The sequence below is a fragment of the Tachysurus fulvidraco genome, chromosome 9 (genome assembly GCF_022655615.1).
Source record: "Tachysurus fulvidraco isolate hzauxx_2018 chromosome 9, HZAU_PFXX_2.0, whole genome shotgun sequence".
Classification (NCBI taxonomy): Eukaryota; Metazoa; Chordata; class Actinopteri; order Siluriformes; family Bagridae; genus Tachysurus; species Tachysurus fulvidraco.
This window is the reverse complement of record NC_062526.1, coordinates 10,546,648-10,571,010: the sequence shown is the minus strand read 5'-3', so window position 1 is coordinate 10,571,010 and position 24,363 is coordinate 10,546,648. Positions and strand designations below refer to the sequence as shown.

The following is a 24,363-nucleotide window of genomic DNA, read 5'->3' as shown; positions in this document are numbered from 1 at the left end:
GTATGAGTTTCTTCTGATGTCTTAACTTTCCTTCTGCTGTCCAAAACCATGCCTGTAGGTTTACTGACAACTGTGACTGAGTGAGTGATTGTGTGTACTGTAGGTTGTACTAACATGACCCGGCTTCCCTTCTAGTGTGTGTTTCCACTTTGTGGCCAATTTTACCAGAATAAAGCAGTTTATATGGGAATATACCCTTAAATGGATAGTCACACTTTCACTTCCACGTGAAGTCATTTAGAGGTGTCAGTCCACTTATTAGGGTGTTTTTGGAGCTTGGAGAAAACCAGATAACCCAGAGGAAACCCAGTCAGACATAAGAGAATATAAAAAACTCCACACACAGTAATTCATGCTTAGGATTTGTTTAGTATTTTATTATGTTAGACTTCTTCAAGGATTAAAGGGCAACTTGAAGGTGACTTTTCAATGTGTTTTCATTTTAAGCACTTTTGCAGGCACGCATCGTATGGTTTATGCATTAAACAATAAACACCAAAATCTTACTTTATAAATTTTGGCGATATTTTTATCCGGAGAAACTCACAGTCATGTCTATCATTTATGCAAATCCACATAATAGACTAGATTTACTTGTGTGTACTTAAAAGGGTGAATGATGCAGTGAGCATAGTGGTATAAACCATGGCTTGCTTTCGTTTGATTTCTCAGTCAAAACCAAACCATGGTTCATTTTGGGGGAATTTGCACACCATAACTTAACAGCAAAATCAGTTTCTGCTGTCCCTGTGAATGTGGAGTGTGTGACTGTGAATTTGTACTCAATACAGAGAAACAGCAGAATGTGAGCACAGCTCTCCACTTCCATCTGCCGTTTTGGGCTAAGAACTGAAGCGTAAATGCTGAATGAGGCATCATGTGTGATTTCTGATCTTCATTTATCATGATCATAAAGGGATTTAAAAAAGAATATGTTGAATTCGGTTATCTTGTCATTAATTGTATGTTAGAAGGATTGATGCAAGTATTTTGAGTTCCATGATTGATAAACTACAAACAATTAATTGCTGATTCTTAAACAATCACTGCCAAGATTTTAATTTCCTATTACTGTCATGAGCATAATTTGTTTTTGAGTTTTTCTTTTTTTTTTTTTACCAGCGTGCACCCACCTCTGTATGATGTGAAGAGAAAAGTGTATAGTGTATGTAATTCGTACATCTACCACACGGTGCCTCTCTATGAGGTCTGCTGCCTTAGTGATGTTACATAACATCCACATGCAGGAAGCTCAAGAAGAACAGAGATGCAGAAGCATGTTCACACTCCATCCATGCAGTCGATCTGTCACATGCAGTGATAGCTGAACACACTCACATTATTATTAACTGTACACAAAAGAAAGAAAGAAAGAAAGAAAGAAAGAAAGAAAGAAAGAAAGAAAGAAAGAAAGAAAGAAACTTTTTTTGATTGTTGTTCAAATAAAAACTGTTTTAAAAAACAATAAAAGAGCTATTTATTTAGCTAATCATATTGACTCATATCTCAGTATGATTCTGATCTCAATAGAAATCTGATACGTCTATATAAGTGTGATTTAAAAATAACAACTACAATCTGAAAGCTTATGTAAGATAAGATAAGATAAGATAAGGAATATCTTATCTTATATAATCTTTCAGATTGTTGTTATTTTTAAATCATACTTATATAGATGTATCAGATTTCTAAAGTTACATCTTAAATTTATTTTGAATAGATTGTATTACAAGCTAAAAAAAAAGAACTATTTTTTTTTTCAATCCTGACCTGGACAAATGGTTACTGAAAATAAATGAATGCTATGCATGTCTTTTATATTTACAACATATATATTGAACAGTGAACAATATTGTCTCATCAATGCCAGAAGCAACATCACACTGCAATCTGCATCTGTGAAGGTTATGATTGGAAAATGGCTTTTAGCACCTCCTCTGGTCACTTTGAGTACTGTGTGATGCCATATGGGCACACTTACGCTCCATAGGCGTTCCAGTGCTTCATCAATGATGTCCTCTAAGTCATGCTGAGCAAGTCGTCATTGGGTACATGGATGACATATTGATTTACTTCCCATCCAAGGAAACATACAGGTCCTGGATTTTCTCTATGAAAACAATTTCTTTCACAATGAGCAGAGATGCTTTCAATGTCTAGGATGTCTAATCAGACTTTGTGGAGTTTTCCTGCATCAAGTCTCAGTAATCAAGATCTAAGTCATTCTCACTAACATCAAACCCTGCTGGGGTTCATCAGGGATGTGCTCAAGTTCCACTAATGAAGAAAGAGCCCAAAATACTCAACTATACTGTTTCAACAAAAATGATACGGATCTCCTTTCTGTTAAGCTAGCCCTGGATGAATGGCATCACAAAATGGTGTTTCACTGTTTGTTATTTGCACAGACCACAAGAATCTTTAATACATCAAATCTGCCAAATGACTAAACTCATGCCAAGCAAGCTAGGCCTTATATTTCTCTTTGATTTCACCCTCTTCAAATTGTCCAGGTTCCAACAACACAAAAGTAGACTTCTTCTCATGCTTCTTTCCTGCCTTTCCCAAAAAGAACACAGAACAAATGCCCAGTCCCAATTTGTGGGGACTTTCACCTTGGAATTCAACCATGAACTCAACAACACTCCTTTAACAGAGAATCCCCACTCAGTGTCCAATCAACATAAAGTCTGTGTCGACCTATACTGGCTACAGGACACTCAGGCAGCCTCACAACTCATCAGCTTCTGCAATGTAAATACTGGTGGCCACACATTCTCTTGGACATTCAGAACTTTATCTCCTTGTGCACATCCTGTTATCAAGCCAAAGTTCCCAGACTCTTACCAGCTTGAAATCATCTCCCATTGCCAAAACCACAGCGGGAATAGTCTCACATACTGTAACCACTGGCTTCATCACAAATCTCTACAAACTATGTTCAGGTAGTTTGGCATCCCAGAAGATGTTGTGAGTGACAGGGTACAATTTGTATGAGTATAGGGGAGAATCATGGAAATGCTAGGATTATGTGCCAGTCTGACATCTGGTTATTACCCCAAGCTAATGGGCAAATAGAAAGAGCAAATCAAGCAATTGTCCAATTTCTGGGGACATTTTGTTCTCATTCTGCCTTCAACTGCCACCATCTGGGCTGCCTGAAAAATATATTACAGAAAAAAGCTTGAATATGTTTAACATACTTAAAAAAAGTGAAAAGTGAAAATGATTGTGCAGAAGGAAACTAAATATGTAATATGTCTACACACATGATCATGAAATGTAATCATGAATTGTGTTTCTCTTAAATAATCCTGATCACTCAAATAATTGTGATTAGAGGATTACGCAATAAATGCTAATACTATTTGTACAGTGATAGGAATTTAATGTTATTCCAGTTATAAAATACTGTGAATCGTTAATGCTTTGCGGCTTTATGATGAAGAAGGCTGTAGGTGTAGAATATAAATTTAGAAATGAAGGTGTAACAGGGAAAATGTGCAGGGGGAAGAAATCATGGTGGGACTGAAATGCCACTTAATCTTAAAGGGAAAAAGCAAAGAAAGGAGATTTTATACTTAAAAATAATTAAGTGCTTTAGCAGAATTAGAAAAAAATGTCTGTTCCCTGTTATTATACAGAAGGTTATCATCATCATCATCATCATCATCATCAATACAGTTATCATCCTCACCATAATCACCATTATTATCATCAATATCAGTAGTCAGCACCATCATCATCATCATCTCCTGTTCATATGATGAAATGATCTTCCTGTTGTAGCAATTTAATTGCTTGGGCAGGGACGGCTCTTACATGGGTATTTTGTTTCTCTTTCTGTATGTGTGTGTGTGTGTGTGTGTGTGTGTGTGTGTGTGTGTGTGTGTGTGTGTGTGTTGGGGAGTGTTTACAGTTTACAGTTATAGTTAATGTTGTGGAACAACCGAGAGACAAGTTAGTTCCTGGTCTCACCTACATTTTATCTGATTGAAGTTATTCTCTCAACATAAAGAGTCATTTCCTCACCAGCCTCTCTGTCTCTCTATAGATCAGACCTCTCTCGTTTTATTCTCTGTCTCTCTAGATCACATCTCAATCTAGGTCACATAGAATAGAAAAGAAAAAGAAACAATAATAATAGTGATAGCAATAGTAATAATAATAGTAATAAAAAGCAAACAAATAGATACAAAATTGAAAACTATAATAATTATAATACTATTATATACATGTGAAACACGAGGGTTGGCATGAAGTCACATATTTGGCTGAATCTTCTAACATTCCTCCTTTTCCCCAGCAGGACATGCAGCATCTCTTATATCATCTCTCTCTCTCTCTCTCTCTCTCTCTCTCTCTCTCTCTCTCTCTCTCTCTCTCTCTCTCTCCCTCTTTCTCTCCACTAGAAAGCATCCTCTGTCCTAAAGACTTTCCAGAGCTGGGAAAATTTGATTGTGCAAAGCACTTATTAAACTACATTTCCATATAAATATTAGCCTAATATTATGTGGAGAGTCTACTGTCAAAGTTCCTGTGATGTCACTATAGAAACAATAATGCATTAACTAATTAATGTATTAAGTGCATTACTATTAATCTCTTGTTCATGTTACAACTGGAACAACAAGGACTGAGGATTCAATCACACTGAGAGGAAAATTAAGAAAATTAATCAACACCTTCTAACTAATCAGATTTGTGAATTAAAAGAAATTGAGTTGATATGTTTGAGAAGTTAAGAACCCTGTGGTTTATGTGGTGTATAAATTATACAAAATGCATGACTATAAATATAAAACACCAACCCTGGAGAAAGTGATTTTACAGATATGGGATTCCTGAAGCGGTATTTATGGCTTTCAATTGATTTCACCTGAGGAGACCTTTAGACACGAGATTCTTTAAATTACCTGTAGAAAATCTGGAGTTATAGATGTGACCGTATTTTTCAGTGACAGGTTATAGACCTCAGCCTGCTCTGTGTGTTTAATAAGCATGTACTGTAAGGGCAAATGAAATAGAAATAGAAATAGAAATAGAAATGATCATTTCCTAAAAAAGTGAATAACAAATTATTAATTTCTGCCAGCTCAGTTCCAGTGTTAGTCTTACAAATGACAAAGATTCATCACGCTCACTGTAGGTGGGGAAGCAGTGGTCCTCCTTTATTCTATAGAAGAAATACATCCAAAAGAAATCAATAGACAATGACAAATAAGATATGGCATTTAATAAGGGCAAAGGAAATACTGGCTAATAAAAGACAAAAGAGTTTAAAACAACGTTGAATTAGATCTTGAGTAGACTTGAGTAGCACTGACAATAATGAGATGTCAGTGTTCTAATTCAGTTAGAGGATCAGTCTGTTCTGCTCCCAGACTGGATGTTTAAAAGTCAGTCTCAAAGGTCAGTTCTACCCAAATAATATCAACAGGTTAATTTCCATTCATTTCACTTACTAAACAGTAGTATATATTATATATAGTATATATATTATATATAAATATATATATTTGTGCATATAGGGAATAAGAATAAGACAAGACTGTGCCAAATGACACGATACGGCCTGCAAGGTCCCCAAAGTGTATTAATTCTGTATAACAACATGGTGTGGTGTGTTTTATTCCACTTATACTGAAGCTATTTAACAATTACAGCAGTCCGTTCAGCAGTCCAAAATCTTAAGCTTGATAACATGATTTACAGTGATTACGTTTAGTTTATTCATGAAGCCATGATTTTAACAGTTTGGTTTATATTTTGTAGTTAGTTAGTTCCTATTCTCAGCTACATCATAGCTTTACCAATCTCTCTCTCTCCCTCTCTCTCTCTCTCTCTCTCTCTCTCTCTCTCTCTCTCTCTCTGTCTCTCTCTCTCTCTCACACACACACACACACACACACACACACACACACACACACACACACACACACACACACACACACACATCATGTTTTAAACCTGATGATTATTATTAAATCTAGATTATTTGGAGCCTTGCAAGTCCCTGTGAATGAGTTGTTATTGTATGGAAACATTAGCACATTTGAACAGGCACATTAATATAAACGGGGGGTGTTCATAGTACAGCCACAATGCTAAATGCTGCCCACAGACAGATGTTAACTGACCTGTGGCTGCTCTCCTATAAGAGATGATAACTGGCCCACTGATCAACACTGCAATTTTTCCTTTTTTTAGCCTTACAGTGTCACTTGTGTTAACGCTGCTAGCTAAAATGCAAGAGCCTTTCCTCTTTGAAAACAGGCTAAGATTATGTCATGACTACTGACATTTATACTTTACTGTCACAAACAATACATCAACTAGAAGCTCCAGAATTACCAGAATCCCATTGTTTCAATTGATTGTGATTATTCTTTGTACATATTTTCCTCAATCATTTTGTTTTATTGTTAAATCCTTTTTCTCTTTTACTTAAGCATTTAAGTAGTTTCTTTTCTGGTTTTATGTTTCATTTGATTCACAGGTTTAGTTGCAGATGCATTTTTAAGAGCTGCATTTCCTTTTCAGTGACTGAAATAATCTTTTGTTTCTTGTGTTTTTATTATTGTTCACATTTGATAAATCAGTTCAAAATAATAGACATTAATTGAAACATTAAAAAAAATATGTTTAATTCCATTTTTGTTCTCTAGACGTATGCCACCAAGTGAGGATTTATTATATATTTATTATTTATCTTTTACACAGATTTTAACTTTATTTTTAAAAAAACGAATGACACAATTGCAAACATTGATCAAAAATGTTAGCTATATTGTTTGGGATTATTGTTACAGATGTGTTTTTTTCTGTAATGCTTTGAAAACCTTAATAATATATGGGCCAGTTTTACCTAAACAAAAGGGTCCAAATATTGAATATAACTCACTCCTTGATAACACCTTTCATGGAATAACAAGAAGATGCAGTGTTTGTACTTGTGTCATAATTCTCCTTTGCCTTTATATATAAATTCATTAAAAAAATTTATTACCGATTAAGAATAAATATTTGTAGCCATTTTTGTGTTCCTACTGTTTGTCCCGCTTTTGAGAAAGTTAGTTATTAGATGATTTGAAACTAAGCGTTGGTAGAAGTCAGTATTGATGATCTATTAACATACACAGATTTTTCTTTAATGCCTTTCAAAGGGCCCTGTCGAAATAGTGGCTGTGTGTATTCTATTACAGTTGGAGTAATGAGTATGAGTATGTCTAACTTAGACAGAAATTTTCTTGGCAAGAAAGAGGTCCAAGAGCACTGCAGTCGCTTGTTATGATGTTGCTGCCTAAAGCTTTTTACTTGTCTTTGAAATAAGCAAGATTAAAAATGGATGTCTTGTAATTGTATTTTTATGTGTATTTCTTTTTCCCCCTTTATTTTTATGCCCAAGGGAATTTGCATGTCTACCTGAACCTTAGACTCCTCTCACAGTCACAAACATTAATCTCGCCTCTCGCTGCTTTCTGTCATCTCCTTCGAACGCTCACCAATTGCTACTGCAGTAGGCCACTGACTGTGTCGAAACTGACGTATTTAGATAAAATTGTGTCTTGTTTTGTATACTAAAATGGATGAGAAAATGTTCATTGCTAAATTACCTTGTTGAAGTCTATTAGTTTGTTTCTTAAATATTTGTTAACAAATTATGATGAATAAACATTTAATATCTATTTGTTTAACAAAGGTATAAGAAAGATCTGTTAGACATCACTTTGTAAAATTATATTCAGTACCATCTAATAGTCAACAACACCTCTTTTAGCATCTGGAAAAGAAGCACATACGCCACCAAAATAGAGTGTGAGTTGGCTGAAACTCTGTTTTATCCTGCCAAACTCCCTCGGCCTACAGCTACTCCGATTTAGTCTGATATACTGTACAGTAGATGTGGAATAAACTTTTACTTGCAGAAGTAGCTACTGAAAAACATATATAAGCTGGCATAAGGCTCAGTTATCTAAAGCTGTTTGTGTTTTAACAAGGAACTAGTCTATTGGAAATAGAGAAAAAAGAGGAACAGGGAATTAATATGTTAAGATAAGTTGTTCAAATTAATCACTATTATCGCTGCAAGCCAAGCACAAATACTACAGAATAGCAATTAAAGAAATTTAAATCTTTAAAGAACTGGTGGCTCTCAGACCCAAATGAGAGCGCACTTGGAGCAAAACCCGTAAAGCCTTTAGATAAAAGACATATAGACATTATAGTGTTCTATCTCTTTATATAATATAAAGTCTTTTCACAATTCACTGAACATTAAAGGTGGGGTCTCCGTTGTTTGAGAAATGCTTCAGAAAACTGTGTTGGGCCGAAAAACAAAACAAATACAAAACTAACGTGTAGCCAATGAGCAGAAAGGGCCGGGTCTTGTCAATATGTGTGGAGAGAGTGTTTAGTGCGCATGTGTGACATTAGCAGAAAGCGGTTTTAACATTGACATGGAGGATATGAACAAAGAAAGAAAGCGAAGAAAGGCTTACGATAAGGCAAGAAGTAGGACCCGTGTTAATATAGGATCAGCTTTTCAGCACTGGAGAGAACTGAAGGAGCGGGAAGTATTCACAGATTGGAGGTTCCTGAGTCAATAACTCTTGAGCTAAACGCTGTTACTACACAAATAACACCTCTTTTTCTATCGTAGTAATGTAGAGAGGCAGCTACAACTGCATTATGCTAGTAACAGCATTTAGCTCAGGAGTTATTGACTAGGGAAAATCCAACTTTACTTAAGACGCCGAGGCACTTTTTTCCTTCCCGATCGGTGAGTAATGTTGGTTTTGCTTTGTTTCACAGAACTAATATATGCCGTCCTTTGCATGATTATGCTTGTGTATTATTTTTGCTTGTTTGTTTATCAGCTATGATAAAGACACATTTCTTTCCATTAGTTGCCTGGGTTACGTACAGTATGTATGTGTAGGCGGAGCTATCAATACAGGAGTGGGACAGATTTGTGTTAGGGGCGTGTTTGTTTTGGTGATTTCAATTGTCAACACTGTCTTTAAAACAAAGGAGACCCTACCTTTAAATGTTAAGCATGACTTGATTCACTTTCCTTCTAAAAACATCAAGAACCTACCAAAACAAGTGAACAAGAAAACAAGTAGTAATTTTTCAACTTTGTAATTACTTATATAAACTAATCATTAAACATTTAAGATTTTTAGCTGTTTTAAAAATATATATCTTATATCTTAAAGAACCTTAGCCACACCACTGACCAATTCAGCCTGTGTTTTGGCAGCAATTTTTAATACAATTTTTCAGGATCTTTGTTAAAATATTGGACAGAAATGTAGTTATTTTCCCCTGAGGCTTATGTTACATGCCTGAAATGCATGCAGACATCTTCCTGTATCCATTCGTTTGTAAATAAATGATCTAAATAGATTTTATTTCCAATAAAAGAACTTCTCAACTCAAAAGAACTCCTCAACCCTGGGGATGTTTCCCGCAAAAAACAAAATAGAATTTTTGAAATTTAAAAATGCTTATCAGCCTTCAGCACGTCTTTGGGTAATGGGAGGAAAACCCAAAAGGATGTGAACAGCTCCTTAGGCGGGATTCAAATGTGCATGAGTGGTACTGCTAAAACACCCCACCCCACAGCACAGACCATGAAAATAAATACTTGTATGGCCCATCAAAGGCTCACAAAAATGCTGTTGGCTGGGCAGGATCTGACACCAGTTTTAGAAGAAAAGTAACTCTGATTATTGTTTTTTAGCGTTTAGCAATGTGTTCTTATATTTCATGATAGATGCTGTGTGTAGAGGAAAGAGAAAAAAACAGCAACATACGGCTTGATTTTATGCACATAGTGGCAGAGGTGCAGAGGAGCGCTTGAGTCGTGGCTCCAGTGAGTTCACTTGTCTGTATATAGGCAGTGCACCATGCGCGCTCCCTGACGGACTTTCTGTTTTTCGGACCCCCTCCTCCTCCTCCATGTTCCCGCCTCCTCTCCTCCCTGTCTGAACTCGGGTACCGGACCGAATGGCGGGAGCTAAACGGACCGAGTCTCCGTGTGACAGCGATCAGGAGGTGAAGAGCGAGCTGAGGAAATCCGCATCGGATCAGCAGCAGAACAACGCGGCGACGCCGCTCCGCACCAGCAGCACCATGGCGAGCGACGGCGGCCAGAGGTACCGCAGAGATCAGCAGTCAGTCAGAGCACAGTGCTGCCAGGTGCACTCCGATTAACCTAACGCTGCATCTATCTGCACGATCAACCCATCGCAACAATTACAAATCTATGATCACGACTAGCCCCTGATTGAGATGCGTGCTTTTTAGCAGCAGCTCTATCATTCGCAGTGCAACAGTAGCGCGTGCAGGAGAAACTGATCCCGGATCAGCCGGGGCGCTAGAATGCGCTAGAATTTTAAGCAATTTCTCAGCACCTGGTAACGCTGCATACAGCCCTGGTTCAGCTCTGCATGCTTGTGTCGAATGGTCGTCCGTGTAATGTGTTGTGTGACAGCTGTCTTTAAGTCAGTGTCATTAAAGCTTGAAGATGCTTGTAAATTGTCGCATGCTGCCAGATTTATTTCAATACACTGTATGGACATTTTGCATTTCTGTAGTGCAATATTTTCTCTTATAGCCCATGCACAGAAAAGCCTGTAAGCTATCTGTTCAAATAACTTAATATACAGTCAGCACTGGCAGCATCTATATCCAAGCATACATCAAATCAAACAGGGACATTTGTAGCAAGATGCATAGAGCCTTAAGTGTTCTGCACCTGTTTCCTCCTACAGTATACTGACATTTTCGCAAGTAATCCTGTTACATTCCAGAAATGTCGAATGAATGAAACAGGCCTAGTTTTCAACATATTTGTTGAGAACCACATAGACTGTGACTGCGAATACCTGCAGGTTATCATTTTTTGTTGACAGTGCAGTTGGCTGCAGCAGCTTCAGTTCTGATTTCACATTTGACAGTCAAATAAGAGGTGTGTGCTCATGTGCATTGTTTCACAAGTGACCGGCGATACTTGAGCCTTAAAAACCTTTAACAACAACAAAAAAATGCGCAGTCTTATATTTTTGCATCCATTAATGATTGTCTTTATTTTTTCATCAAACCAGTCAGCACTATGTGTTCCATGTCACATCACATGTTGAGTTCTATCTATCTATCTATCTATCTATCTATCTATCTATCTATCTATCTATCTATCTATCTATCTATCTATCTATCTATCTATCTATCTATCTATCTATCTATCTATCTATTACATTTCTCACTGTGAAGGATTTCATGATATTTTAGTTCCTTATTAAATATTTATTGCTCAGCAAGCTAATAATCAATAAATATCAGCCATGTAATTCAAATCAAATAACAGTGGACACTGTCATACATCATCTTTACAGAAATATATAAAACCATGATAACCATTTTCAACATATCCTTAATGAGCAAGCCAGAGGTGATGGTGGCGAGGAAAAACTCCCTGAGATAATATGAGAAAGAAACCTTTAAGGAACCGAACTCAAAGGAAAGCCTTCCTCTTCTGAGCGACACCAGATAGTGTGGCTGAATCATTCCCTTTCTATGACTGAGTACTATATAGTCAAAAAATGCAATTGAGAACCCAGCATATTCATTGTAGTTTTAATTCAGTTCACTGATTGAAAAGAAAACTATAAAAATTTAGTGTCAAAATATAGACGTGGGGTCATTAGCGTCAAGATGTGTGTTTTTTTCTGTTTTCACCCAAACTGATTTTATAAAGCGTCACTTCATATCCTTCTAGCAGAGTAATGCTCAAAACTCGTGTCTAACAGGCACTCAGCTTAAGGGCCACACTGTCAGTGCGTGTGAAACACAATGATAAAGTAGTACTCCTGTAGGCTTTAGGAGCTTAGGAGCATGTGATTGATTCCACTGTCTCCTGCCATCAATCTGAAGACATTAGATTTAACACCACTTAATTATTGATGCTGTTTGCTATCGTGTACACTTCAGGAGGTTCTAGCTAAACAGCAAAGCCTTTCGGATATCATAAAACTCTCCTTAAAAGGTAAGATAATTCATTTGTATGCTAGCATATATTAAATGAGCTACAGTACAGGAGCTCACTAAGCTCTATGATAGTAGCTGTAGGAGAATTCCTCTGTTGATGTTATAGTATTATGAGATGTACTTAAATCCTCAATGACCGGATATATATCTTAGTGAAGAAACTGGATATGCTGTCTTACTAAGGCAATATCAATAACTAACTACACAAAGACTTAAAATGAGAACAATTTAGTAGCATTTTAGACCAGAGATTGAATCTGGTCGGTGAAAAGAAAATTAAACTCTGTGTGGCTTTGTAGAGCAAAGTGTGTGTGTTAACCAAGTTATGAAACATGAAAAATAGCTGTGTGTTCATGGATACATCTCTTTAAGTACTTTAAGGATGCAGTGTAACTAGAAATCTGCCTTGATTCGTTACATGATTCTGAGTTTGACTCTTGGGATTGCTCAACTTTCGCTCCAGATAGCCCAATTTGTCTAAGTGCTAAATTGTAAATGACTGGCCAGAATCTGGGGGGCACGGTGGCTTAGTGGTTAGCACGTTCGCCTCACATCTCCAGGGTCAGGGTTCGATTCCCTCCTCTGCCTTGTGTGTGTGGAGTTTGCTTGTTCTCCCTGTGCCTCGGGGGTTTCCTCCGGGTACTCCGGTTTCCTCCCCCGGTCCAAAGACATGCATGGTAGGTTGATTGGCATCTCTGGAAAATTGTCCGTAGTGTGTGAGTGAATGAGAGGGTGTGTGTGCCCTGTGATGGGTTGGCACTCCGTCCAGGGTGTATCCTCCCTCGATGCCCGATGACGCCTGAGATAGGCACAGGCTCCCCGTGACACGAGTAGTTCGGATAAGCGGTAGAAAATGAATGAATGAATGAATGAATGGCCAGAATCTTAGACTTCCATTTCCTGAATGTTAATATTTTCTGTACTTTAATTTGCTGAAAGAAGTTTATTAATGCTCTCTGTACAGACTATATAAAACTTTTTACAAATTAAAAATAAAAATTTTCATGTTGTCGGCCTTCCTCAAAACTCATGATAGTGGAAAGGACAGGGTTAGTCTAGCAAAGTTGTGTGCAGAAACACCCCTTAATGTGCAGTCTGGGTAAAAAATGACAAAAGTGAATCAGGGACGATTTGCTCCTGATTATACCAGTTGAACTGGACCTCTAATTCCTGTGCATTCTCTAATTTTACTTTGATAAGCATAAAAAGATATGAAGCCAATATGATACTATAAGTATTATTGTTAGGTCATTTGTATTATGTAATTTCTCTCTATACATCAGTATTCACTTAATCAGTGATTTTTAATACCATAGCACAGTTGAATTCTTGATTCTGATTGGTCAGAAGTTGATAACTTTTCTATAACAGCAGCTCTGAGAGTACTTCCTGCTGCAAATCGGTGCTTTATATTGCACTTGTTGTAATAGATTATTGTTTCTATAGTAACAGCAACACAGGGACCGTGTAGGCTAATAAAATATGCTACAATGGAATGGGTTCTGTTTATTGTCCGTCAAGAGCAAATCTGGTTCATTAATAAATAAAAATCTATCAATAATCATGTCATGTTCAGCAATGCTTCACAGTGAGTGCTATACTGTAGCTATCCATGTACTTTAGAGCAAATAACTCTTGCAAAGAAAAACAAGTTGTCAATAGCATTACCATTAACAATCTATATTTAACTAAGTTAGCCTGTTTTCTTTGCTAATAACAGGATAAACTAGCATCTATAATTTATACATTTATACATTTGTAGTTTATACATTTATACATTATTGGCTTTTCAGCATGTCAGATTATGGCTAATGTACATATTGAAAGCTAAGAAATACTCAATAAGAGCTCAATGAGATCAGGCAAAATGAGTAGTAAATACTCTTTAAAATCATATACTGTAATTAGTAAAATTTACTCACTACTAAAGTGAAAAAAGTAATTTATTTTTCACATGACAACATGACAAAAAATCTTATCAGTTAAAAACTTTTCATTTAATACATTTGAAGGTAGCAACGTTTTGACTTAAACTTGTGCATGTTTTTGAGCGAATATAAATATATGGATTAGTGGCGAAACAGTGTGACAGGCTCCTGTCATATATCAGTCATATACTGTCGCCTTTGAAATGTAATTCATTTTGGAATGATGTCTTTAATTAAGTACAAACCATCTATTAACTTTCAAACTAAAAAAATCGTCCTGCATGTCCACCACTTTAAGAAGGAACTTCATAAATGTCCAGAGAGGAGCTTGCTTGTGACTTCTACTAGTCTGAGGTATTCAGCATCCATGTACTCTTGTCCTTTGGTTTTATTATACTTGGCTGATGTTAGTGTAAACTCTCTGACTGTGTTTTAAATGCCTGTGACAGTGGGAGAGTGCAGTGGCTGACCCATGCAGGGCAGAGTTTAGCTGGGGGACAAGTGTGGACAAGTGGAGATTGAGAAAACACAAAACATTACTAAAAAGCTTTCTTTCTTTCTTTCTTTCTTTCCTCCCCCCCCTCTCTCCATCCATCCATCCATCCATCCATCCATCCATCCATCCATCCATCCATCCATCCATCCATCCATCCATCCATCCATCCATCCATATTATTTAGATTCATTGTTAAGCAGAACTACAAGTACCCAGCTGTGTCTGATTACAAACACCATTTTTAATCTTGATTCCTTCAGAAGCTTTATTTACTGCAGTAATTAAAGATACATCTCCTAATAAGACAGCACCTATTGATCCTTTATATAGCCTCTCCAACTTCAAGCTTTTTTCATAGAACAAGCAATTTCTCTATATTCAGGGGTTAATCCTGCCTCAAATCCACTGTTCCAGGGATAGACTCCTGATACCCCACAAACCTGAACAGGGTCAAATGAATAACCTTTAGCTTATAACCACTTTAGAAAAAATATATTGAATTTGCCAGAGAGCTTTTTACCTTTCAGGATTGAGTATATTATGTTTTACTTGAGATTTCTCTCATTTCCGTTTCCGTTTCTTCCTTTTTGCTGATATTAAGGGCTTTTCCGTTTTCCTGCTGCAACTTGCATGCTCACGCAAGCAGAAAGTGAGGAAACTGTTAGCAACTAGATATCTAGGTCCTGTGATCACTTTCCTCTCTTTCTTACAGAGCGTGCTAATTTGAGTGCAGCTTCACCCTTACAAACTTACTTTAATAGGTTGATTAAGCCATCCTAATTTAAGTTTAAACCTGACAAGGAACCTAAGAACCTAACCAAGAGTCCATCTAAAAACTACAGTATCTTTTAGGACAAAATTTTGAAAGAACCAAGATATAATCCAAGCAGAGCTTTGAGGTTTTAAGAACTTGTAGACTGTCTGTGACCTGTTGAGCTTACTGCAATAATATATAATAATATAATAATAATCTTTTTGATTAGCATGTTTGTAAAGAGTGGCATTTACCTTCATGTCAGTTTGGAAACAGTCTGGCCATTCTCTTATCATTCTCTTATTTCCATCTGCAGATTTGCAGCTCATAGGATGCTGTATTTTGATTTTTTTTTTTTTTGCACCATTTTGTAAAATCTAAAGTTCTAAACTTTTATTCGTGCTTAATCCATATGTACAAGATTTTATGCTGGTGTCACACGATTGGCTGATTGGATAACTGAGCATGAATGAGCATGAGTAAATGTGTTCCTACTAAACTGTTCAGAAAGTATGTTATTTGATGAATCATAACAATAAAACAGTAACTGACAGTTAAAAAATGCAACTTGTGGAAATTTTACTCTCAAAGCTAGTAACTGTGTTTCAGTAAACTGTTTCTTTTCTATCCATAACCCCACCATTACAGGTTAATCACAGGCATTTAATTGTGAAAGACCTGACCTGTGGTACTACAAGCATCCTAGGTTGAAGATATTTTCAGTCTTAGTGCTAGGACCCCTACACTGAAGTTTTGTGTTTTTCTGTTTTCAAAAGCACCTGATTCAACATTTCAGCTAATTTGAAGCCTTGTGTGTGTTGAATCAGATGTTGGAGCTGGAAAAACAAACAAAAAGCTGTGCAGGGGTTCCTCATGTCAAAGAAAGAAAACCCTGCTCTAAGACGTGTTTAACTCTGATAATTAAAAACAGGAAACGGTACTGTAGAAGCTCTGTTAGTTACGGGTTCTTCAGGCATTTCAGGTGCACAGGACATTAGATGGGAAGAGTACAATTTCATATCTATCGATAACTTGGTAAACTAACAGGTTTAAGCAATGCATTATGTTATTAGCCTAAGTGATAGAAAAATAATAGCGATATTGGGCAAAATTATTACACACACATTTAGACAACTGAATTCTCTTCATTCAACTTCAATAGTTTTCTTTTCTGTGACTTTGGATTTTGATTTCTCCTACAAAGACATTTTGGGGGAAAAGGATGCTAAGGATAAAAGGATGTTTATTTTGCATGGAAAATTAAGATCATACTGTATATAGGGAGCATTCCACTCTATGCAATCACTTGATACAGTCTGGGGTTTGGAGACTCACTTCTTTATACCGTTCTGTGTATTTTTCTTATGACCACTGGTGGTGCTGTTGTGCTTGCTCCTCCAAAAGACCAAAATAGTTTGTGTTGGGATTATTTTTAAATAGCTGGTATGATGCCGGAAAGCCAAAACATGTGCAGGATTTTTCTGATCAACTTTGGAGTATACTGTATATCTTGTTTAACTCGCAGAAAAGCCAAACTAAACCCAGTTATATGTGCATAGCAGCGCATCCATTATAACACACTGAAAAACTACAATATACCTAAACCTGAAAAACAATTGAACAGAGTGTACTTTCTTTTCATACGTAGGGTGAATGAAAATCTCATTTTAATGTTGTTGGAACCTAATGAATGACACAAGTACATGTACTACAAGAGATCATTTACCTTTAGTAAATCTGGGCCTGAGTATTTGTAGGCAACATTTTGTCAGACCTGTTTACATGACAGTGGATTTGTATAAAATTCAGGTGAATATGCGTTGTTAAATGATGGCCATTACAGACAACAATTGAAGTTTAGTGACATCTTCCAGTCAAACTATCTGCATTAGTAAATGCCCTTAATCTTTACTGTATAATATGGTGTGCCCATTTAACTGATTTCTGTCATTAGCTTTGCTCAGTTAAACTGGTAGTGTTTCATCTGACTTGATTGCGTTTTGTTTCCTAAAATAGTGTTTTTAATAATCACAAAACTAATCCATGAGAACAGTACTGCACAAAAAATGACCTGTGTAAGAGGTGTGAGGGTCAATGCAGTATTGCTCCAAGCATGGTAAATAAAATGATATTGTAGTTTCAAGGTCTCTGTATAAAGCCTCACTATATTTAAGCTCCTGGTTTCAGATGAAATTCAGTGCCTGTGTCAAACTGAGGGACACTGTATAGTGTAAGCTGACAAGTAGTTGAGCACTACAGTAAATCAAAATGCTTGAATTTTCATATTTTGCATTTTACACTTATGTGAATGAAGTTTCCTCCATTCTGCTGCTTCAAATAGTAAAAACGAGCAATAGATCTCAAATCCAACTTTTGGGGGCCATTACAGTACATCCTGCCCTGTATGTAGTGTGGTATAAGGTCAGAGATATTATCCCTAAAGCCCTACCTCTAACTTTTCTGGCCTTAAAGGTCAGTGTACATGTATTGTTTAACAAATACCCTTGATTTTTTTTTCTTACCATTAAACATTTTCCTGAATTATATGGAAACTTTTTTATTATCTACAATCTGATGCTACCAAACATCACTAGGTTCACAGAACAGTTCAGCACTTTAGATTTGTGGACTGTAAAATGGCACTGTAAATGTGAGCTTATAGTGCAGATTGACAGCATTAGTACTCTCAAGTGGTGTATCTGATTAAGGTTTAGCACTGTTGCTGAGAGATTGTAAGTCTGGATCCTCTCAATTCCACAGCATCTATGACCGGAAATCCAAAAAGCATATTTGGCTGTTTTCCAGTATGGACTAAAATGGTGGTCCAAATGGAACAAAACACATTAACAATTAACGTAAAATGCAACACCAAAGCAAGAAGCACTATAGCACATTTAAGCACATTTAGAACCATATCAACATTAACTCATTAATACAGAAAGTGTGGGTCCTTATTGCTCATCACATGCTTGTTACTATTGGACATAGCATATAGTTTTCACAAAGAAAAATAATAACACTTTTCAATCTAGTTAGTCTAGTGAAAACAATTATTAATATTATATTGGTATGTGGTGGATTAGTCTCTCACCCTCCACACTGCTTCAGTTGTTTCCTCTTGGTACTCCAGTTTCCTCCCAAAGGCATCACTGAATTGTCCATATTGTTTGAATGGGTATCAATCAGCAGATAAGCACTTGATGTCCAGTATGATGTCCCCTTTTATGAATTAATGCTGATGTCTTACTGAATGCTGCATTTTCACATGTTCTGATGTTTTTGATATTCTGCTGTGTTTATGCTTTTGATGTGTGAATATTTTTTGTATTACTGGCCTCTTTAGTGCACGTCTAGCTAGCCAATCACAGATGTGAGTGCTGACTTTGTATAACATTGAAGGTTTAAGTGTCTTTTTGAAAGATTGAGGTGTCTAAATTCAGCTCGGTATTTTATTAATTCTAGTGCATGAAGGGGAAACCTAAGTAATGGGGCAGGAATTGAAAATTAATTATTTATTCCTGCCACGGTGTTTCCAGGATAGACTCCAAATCTAACATGGTCCTAGGGTTAGGGTTGTCAGATTATTAAGCATGAATGAGTGAATGAACTAATTAATTTGTAATTGGAAAAAATGTATAATCATAAACAAAACTGTTATATATGGCAAATTTTACAAATTCCTTTTAATCAGTGATAGCTGGGTATTTGAGTCTGGGTATCTTTTCTGGTTTAGCCATTTTCATTTCCTTCTGGCTTCATTGGCTTCTTGCCTTCAGTCTTATCTTCAGTAAGTGAAATGCATGACCACGTGTCAGCAGTCATATCAATAAAGATAAGTGAACCCTATGCACTGAGGCAAACAACTATATTTCACAGATGAGAAGGCATCCATTCAATCATCAGCAGTCTCATTTTTCTCCATACTTTCTTTATTTTGATGCATTTGTTTCAGCGTTTATGTGAGTTTTGCATCATCCTGTGTCATATTCTTTTTATAGCAGATTTTATAACTTTGGTGTTTTGCTATTGCACAAGTGTGCTCTTATTCAAAATTAGCAAACAGTTTTGATACTGTGGATTTGATTCAACATGATTTTCGAACCCCATGATATTTTGGGTTGAAATGGATGAAAATCTGCAGGTAATTCTTAGCAGTATTACCATTTTAGCAGAAAGTGGTTAAGCTCAGTGATTTCATTGCCGGTCCCATTTGATGACTATATTTATACACATATGACCAACGGTATGTAGACATCTGACCATCACACCCAAATGTGGTTCTTTATCAATTTGTTGTCACAAAGATGGAAGCGCAACACTGTCTTTGTATGTTGTAGCATTACAGTTTTCCTTCACTGGAACTAAAGGGTCCAAACAGGTTACAGCATGAAAATACCCTTCTGCGCAAATCAAGCACCATTAAGACATGGTTTACCAAAGTTGGAGTGAAAGAACTCAGGTATTCTGCACAGATCCCTTACCTCAACCCCTTTAAACATCACTGGGATGAATTGGAACACCAACTGTGTGTCAGATCTTTTCACTTGACATCAGTGACTGATCTCACTAATGCTCTTGTGGCAGAATGAATACAAAATCCCCACATATATGCTTCAAAATCAGTGTTAAAACCCTCCTAGAAGAGTAGAGGTGATTATAACAGCAAAGGTTGGACCAGGCCACAGTTTATAGCCATGGGAACATGTGGGTGTGATGGATAGGTGTCCACATATTGTGGCCAAATAATGTATAAATATATAGTGTATAGACATAATCTAGTAGCTCAACTAAGGCCAATGTTATTGCTTTGTGTCTGTAAGACATGTATTGAGAAAAACAAACCAGTAGTTAAACCCTTAAAAAAAGAAGTTCATGCCAGCTCATGCAGAGGGACAATTTACTCTTCACACTGTGCACATTACCATTGCAAATTTGGTTGGATTTTGAATTAACATGCAGTATGACTTACAAGAGGTAGAGACACCTGTTATCATAATTAGGATACTGGTGACTATACATTATTATTTTTATATATATATATGTCTGGAGCATTCAAAGAGATCATAGCATTTACTCTGAGCAAATATTTTATCGGCAGAAATCAGAATTTTGCAAATCTAACAAAAAAAATGATTCTGACATTTAATTCACTAATCTAACCTTGTATCCTAAGTTATATATAATATAGCCACTGCTTGTTTCATGTTCAATTCAGGTTGAAATGGTTCATAAAGACAGACAGCAATTTACAGTAAAACATCCATAAAAAAGCCAATTACTGCTCTTATCTCTAGTGTCCTGTGCACTCAGCCCTCAGTTTCCATTACGTGCCAGCCTCCAATGACAATTCACCTTTCAGGAATCAATTGTTTTCTGTTTGTATTGTTAGAATCTTATACCTGAGCTCCAACAATCGTAAACAGAAGTGTGTAATACCTCGACAAAAACTACTGCAGTATGTAAACAGAAGTACTCCAACGTCTCTGGCTTACTGCATGCTTGCACCGTGCCTGACTTTGCATGAATCCCATACTGTAGCTCTGTTTATCTTTATTTCAGGATGTTTATGTGTGTGATCTTCTCAGGTATTCAGAAGAGTACAGCATGGATTCCACTAATGCACAGTAAGTTCAGAAAGCACAGAGACGTGTCCATTATGGGGCGATCGTTCTTGGCTCTGTAAATTGTTTGTCATTTTGTACTGTGCTTTGTTACAGAGTCTAATAAACCCTTGTGCATTCTGCTGGTCTCGTGTGGTTTCTACCAATGGATGCTTATCAGCCTTATTTTCCTCCATCTGTGTGTGTGTGTGTGTGTGAGAGAGAGAGAGAGAGAGAGAGAGAGAGAGAGAGAGAGAGAGAGAGAGAGAGAGAGAGAGAGAGAGAAACTCTCAAGACAGGGAAAGAAAAGTAATGGCGGAAATATTTTGTATAAAACTTGTGTGCTGGTGGTTTGCATCATGGAAATAGGACATGACATAGTGATGGATCTGCTTTGAGGGAATAATGCTGTTGTTCCATGTTACATTCTGAATTTGACAATGATATATTGAAAATATTGTCATTTTTTTATTTCGTACTGTATGTTGAAATGAAACAATGACAACAAAGTTAGTGCAATTGTTTTTTTTTTTTTTCAAATTAGGGATAGAAAATGTGGATATTATTATAAGGGATATAAAATGTAGGGAGAAAATATGTGGGATAAGAAATGCTGAAAATTACAACAGTAATATGATAATATGATGATATATGAACAAGAAGATGGCAGAATTCAAATAAACAGCTAATAGGAGTGTAATATATTGAACAAAAAAATATTTCTTGCAGTCTGAGTTATCGTCACATGGAAATCATAGCATCATTTGATGCCTATAAAAAAAGCACTTGATCCAGTACAAAGTAATTATAGTTTGTTTGTTTGTTTATTTATTTATTTGTTTGTTTATTTATTTATTTATTTATTTATTTAATATTTTCAGCACAAAATGTATACATCTGAGCAATTTTCTTTTTTTTGTGTGAATGCAATGAGAGGCTTTTATTATCCGAAATAATTAGTTTTCTATTGAAATGTTGACCTCACAGAAGGTATCAAGATGATTGTTTACTTTTGCTGGCTATGTTGTTAGCAGTCCATCAGGTTCCCGTTAATGTGTCTAATTTAAAACCTCTTTAAGGTTTTAAACATCGGCACATTGATAAAGACCACATGTACTGTATAAATCTTATTAAACTTACATTAAACATATTAGACGTAATTAAACCTACAGACGTAAGAGGCTAAAATGAGCTTGCTGATTGTTCAACAGTTATATATTCATGTCTCTAACACTATTTATAGCCCTTGCACAGCGCCTGGATGATGATGTGCGTGCACGTGTGGGTGGGCTAAATGTATACAAGAAGTCTACACAGAAGCAGAACTTTTCAAGGATAGAGCTTCAAGTGTAGTTTACTCAAAGGGTCAAATGGTTTTATTCTATTTCATGTCTAGGCTTGTTTTTTTATTTATTTTGATGAGCTCCTGCTGACTGCTGAGTTTGAATGTGAATTGCACAGAAAACTGAGGTAATATTTACATTTTTCGCAATATATGAAGACAAAAGTACATATTTGCACTTGATTATGTAAGTGATAAAACTACTAGAAGTTTAGTTTATTAATTATCTCTGTAGTATTGATGTAGTTATTTAGGAGTACTTCCTATATATATATATATATGCCCCATTTTACTGCGATCACCATAGAAACGTTAAAGACGTGGGTGCAGGGAAGCGGGAAACAATGGATGACAGCTCTTTCCCTTTCCCTTTCCTCCCTCTCTCCCTTTCTCCTTTTCAATGCAACACATTATATCCTCCCCCTGTTTCTCCTACTATACAAGCAATGTGGTACAAGCAATACAGTATATATCTTTTAGATATCTCTCTCTCTCTCTCTCTCTCACACACATTTTTCTCTCTTTTGCTCTATGTCAGTCTAATTATCAGGCAAGTATCTGTGGCTTATGCATGTTAGGCCCTGCTCTCATCCCTGTTGCTCCACAAGTACCTCTGCAAAACCAATAAGGAATCCCATAGCGCCTCATTTTCAAGTCATCTGGCTTTTAAGAGGAAATGATTGCCGGAATGGCAATCTAATGTATTATTCATTGTACATCATTCTTCGAGACCACTTTGTCTTCATTCGTGTTTGCTGTCAAGTAAAACTGTAATGATAAGAAAACCTTTTTGATTGCTGCTTTTTCTGGAAATTATTTACCTTGTGTAAACAGTGTGACACCAAATAGATCTGAAAATGTAGACTTTACAATCATCAAGTCTAATCACCTGAAGCTGATTATCTCCTAATAACTGTACAACTCAACGTATTTCGTTATAGCGCTTGATTGCAAATGCTAAAAATATTTATTTAATAAACAGTTACATGTATATTTGTTTCATTTATAGTTATGCTTAATATACTCTGTAAAACAAGTTAGTTCCTGTTATCATGTAATACTTTCTCTTTAACACTATAAAATGTGTTTGCACACCAGCCTTTCCTTTTTTTTCCCTCTTGGCCTACATCCTGAACACTTTCATGTCTCAGACAAGGAACAGATTCAGCTCTGACTGTTAAAATGAGAAGAATCCCTCCAAAACTGCTATATAAACATTTCCTCACAGAAAACTTCATCATAACAACTATTTTAAATCCGGTTATTTTAAGTCTTTAGTCTTATCTGCAAAGCACCAGTGTGGCTTTAGGGTCTCATTTAAGCCAAACAGGAGGCACACCTGATCGCTTACTGGACCAATATCAACTGATTAACCAAGTGGGTCCTGCTTGGTTGGCATGAAAAAAGCTTCTGCAGCTGCACTGAACCTTTTAAGATAAGACCAAAGACCCTTGATGTCACACATCACTATGTCACTATGGAAATCCCAACGTTTTAGAAGGAGAGAATTTTTATAAATGTCACAGTTGGAACTACATTTAGAGCCATGCTGTTTTAGAGCCAAATCAATAAAATCTAAATCTAAATCAGTGTAATACATGTTAAGATTTGATGAACTGATTGCTACCTCTACTTGACGGGTTGCTTACATCACAATATCCTACTATATATTAATAATAATGCTAACGCACAGGACTGAGTGTAAAGTATAAACCATGGACCATTGAACCATTCAGTGTTTCAGCTGAAATTACACTGACAGGAAGAAGCAGTACTGTACAGAGTCAGGTTTGAAACATCATAGACTAAACTTTCTAAAAGTAACTTGGATGAGTGGCATAATATCTGTAGTGCTCAGACATCACATTGTACTGGCTTGTGTTCATTTTTTTCTTCCTTTTTCAGTCAATATTCGAACAACCAATACTACATTGAAAAGTATTTGACTAAAAGCCAGGTGTGGTTCCAGATTTGAATAATAAAAAGGTTTCCCTTATTATCTCTAGTTGAATGTAAGATCAATTGTAAATAGACGGTATTTCAAATGCAGCAGAAACGCAATGGTATTGTTTGTGTAATGGAGCTCATTGTGTTTCTAAAAAATGGGTCATGCATGCTGTACATTTTAGCGTGTCTCACTTATCTCATGTCTCTTATTCAATTCAAAGCTTTGAGATAGAACAGCAGTA

The 24,363-nt window shown here is 36.3% G+C and overlaps 1 protein-coding gene across 12 annotated transcripts in view; it reads left to right on the top strand.

The window, feature by feature from the left end:
* kcnt1b (potassium sodium-activated channel subfamily T member 1b) overlaps positions 1-24,363 on the top strand; it is a 78,650-nt gene that overhangs the window by 18,036 nt on the left and 36,251 nt on the right. For 2 of the 12 annotated variants that reach the window (XM_027138263.2, XM_027138265.2), the window contains exons 1-2: positions 9,644-10,163; positions 20,818-20,856. The exons of 8 other annotated variants lie outside the window; for them this stretch is intronic. In XM_027138263.2, coding sequence (XP_026994064.1) covers positions 10,015-10,163; positions 20,818-20,856 — 188 coding nt within the window. In that variant the 5' untranslated portion in view covers positions 9,644-10,014. Of the gene's footprint in view, positions 1-9,640; positions 10,164-20,817; positions 20,857-24,363 lie in introns of those variants that run through there. 2 more of the 12 variants (XM_027138257.2, XM_027138259.2) reach the window with 2 other exon arrangements.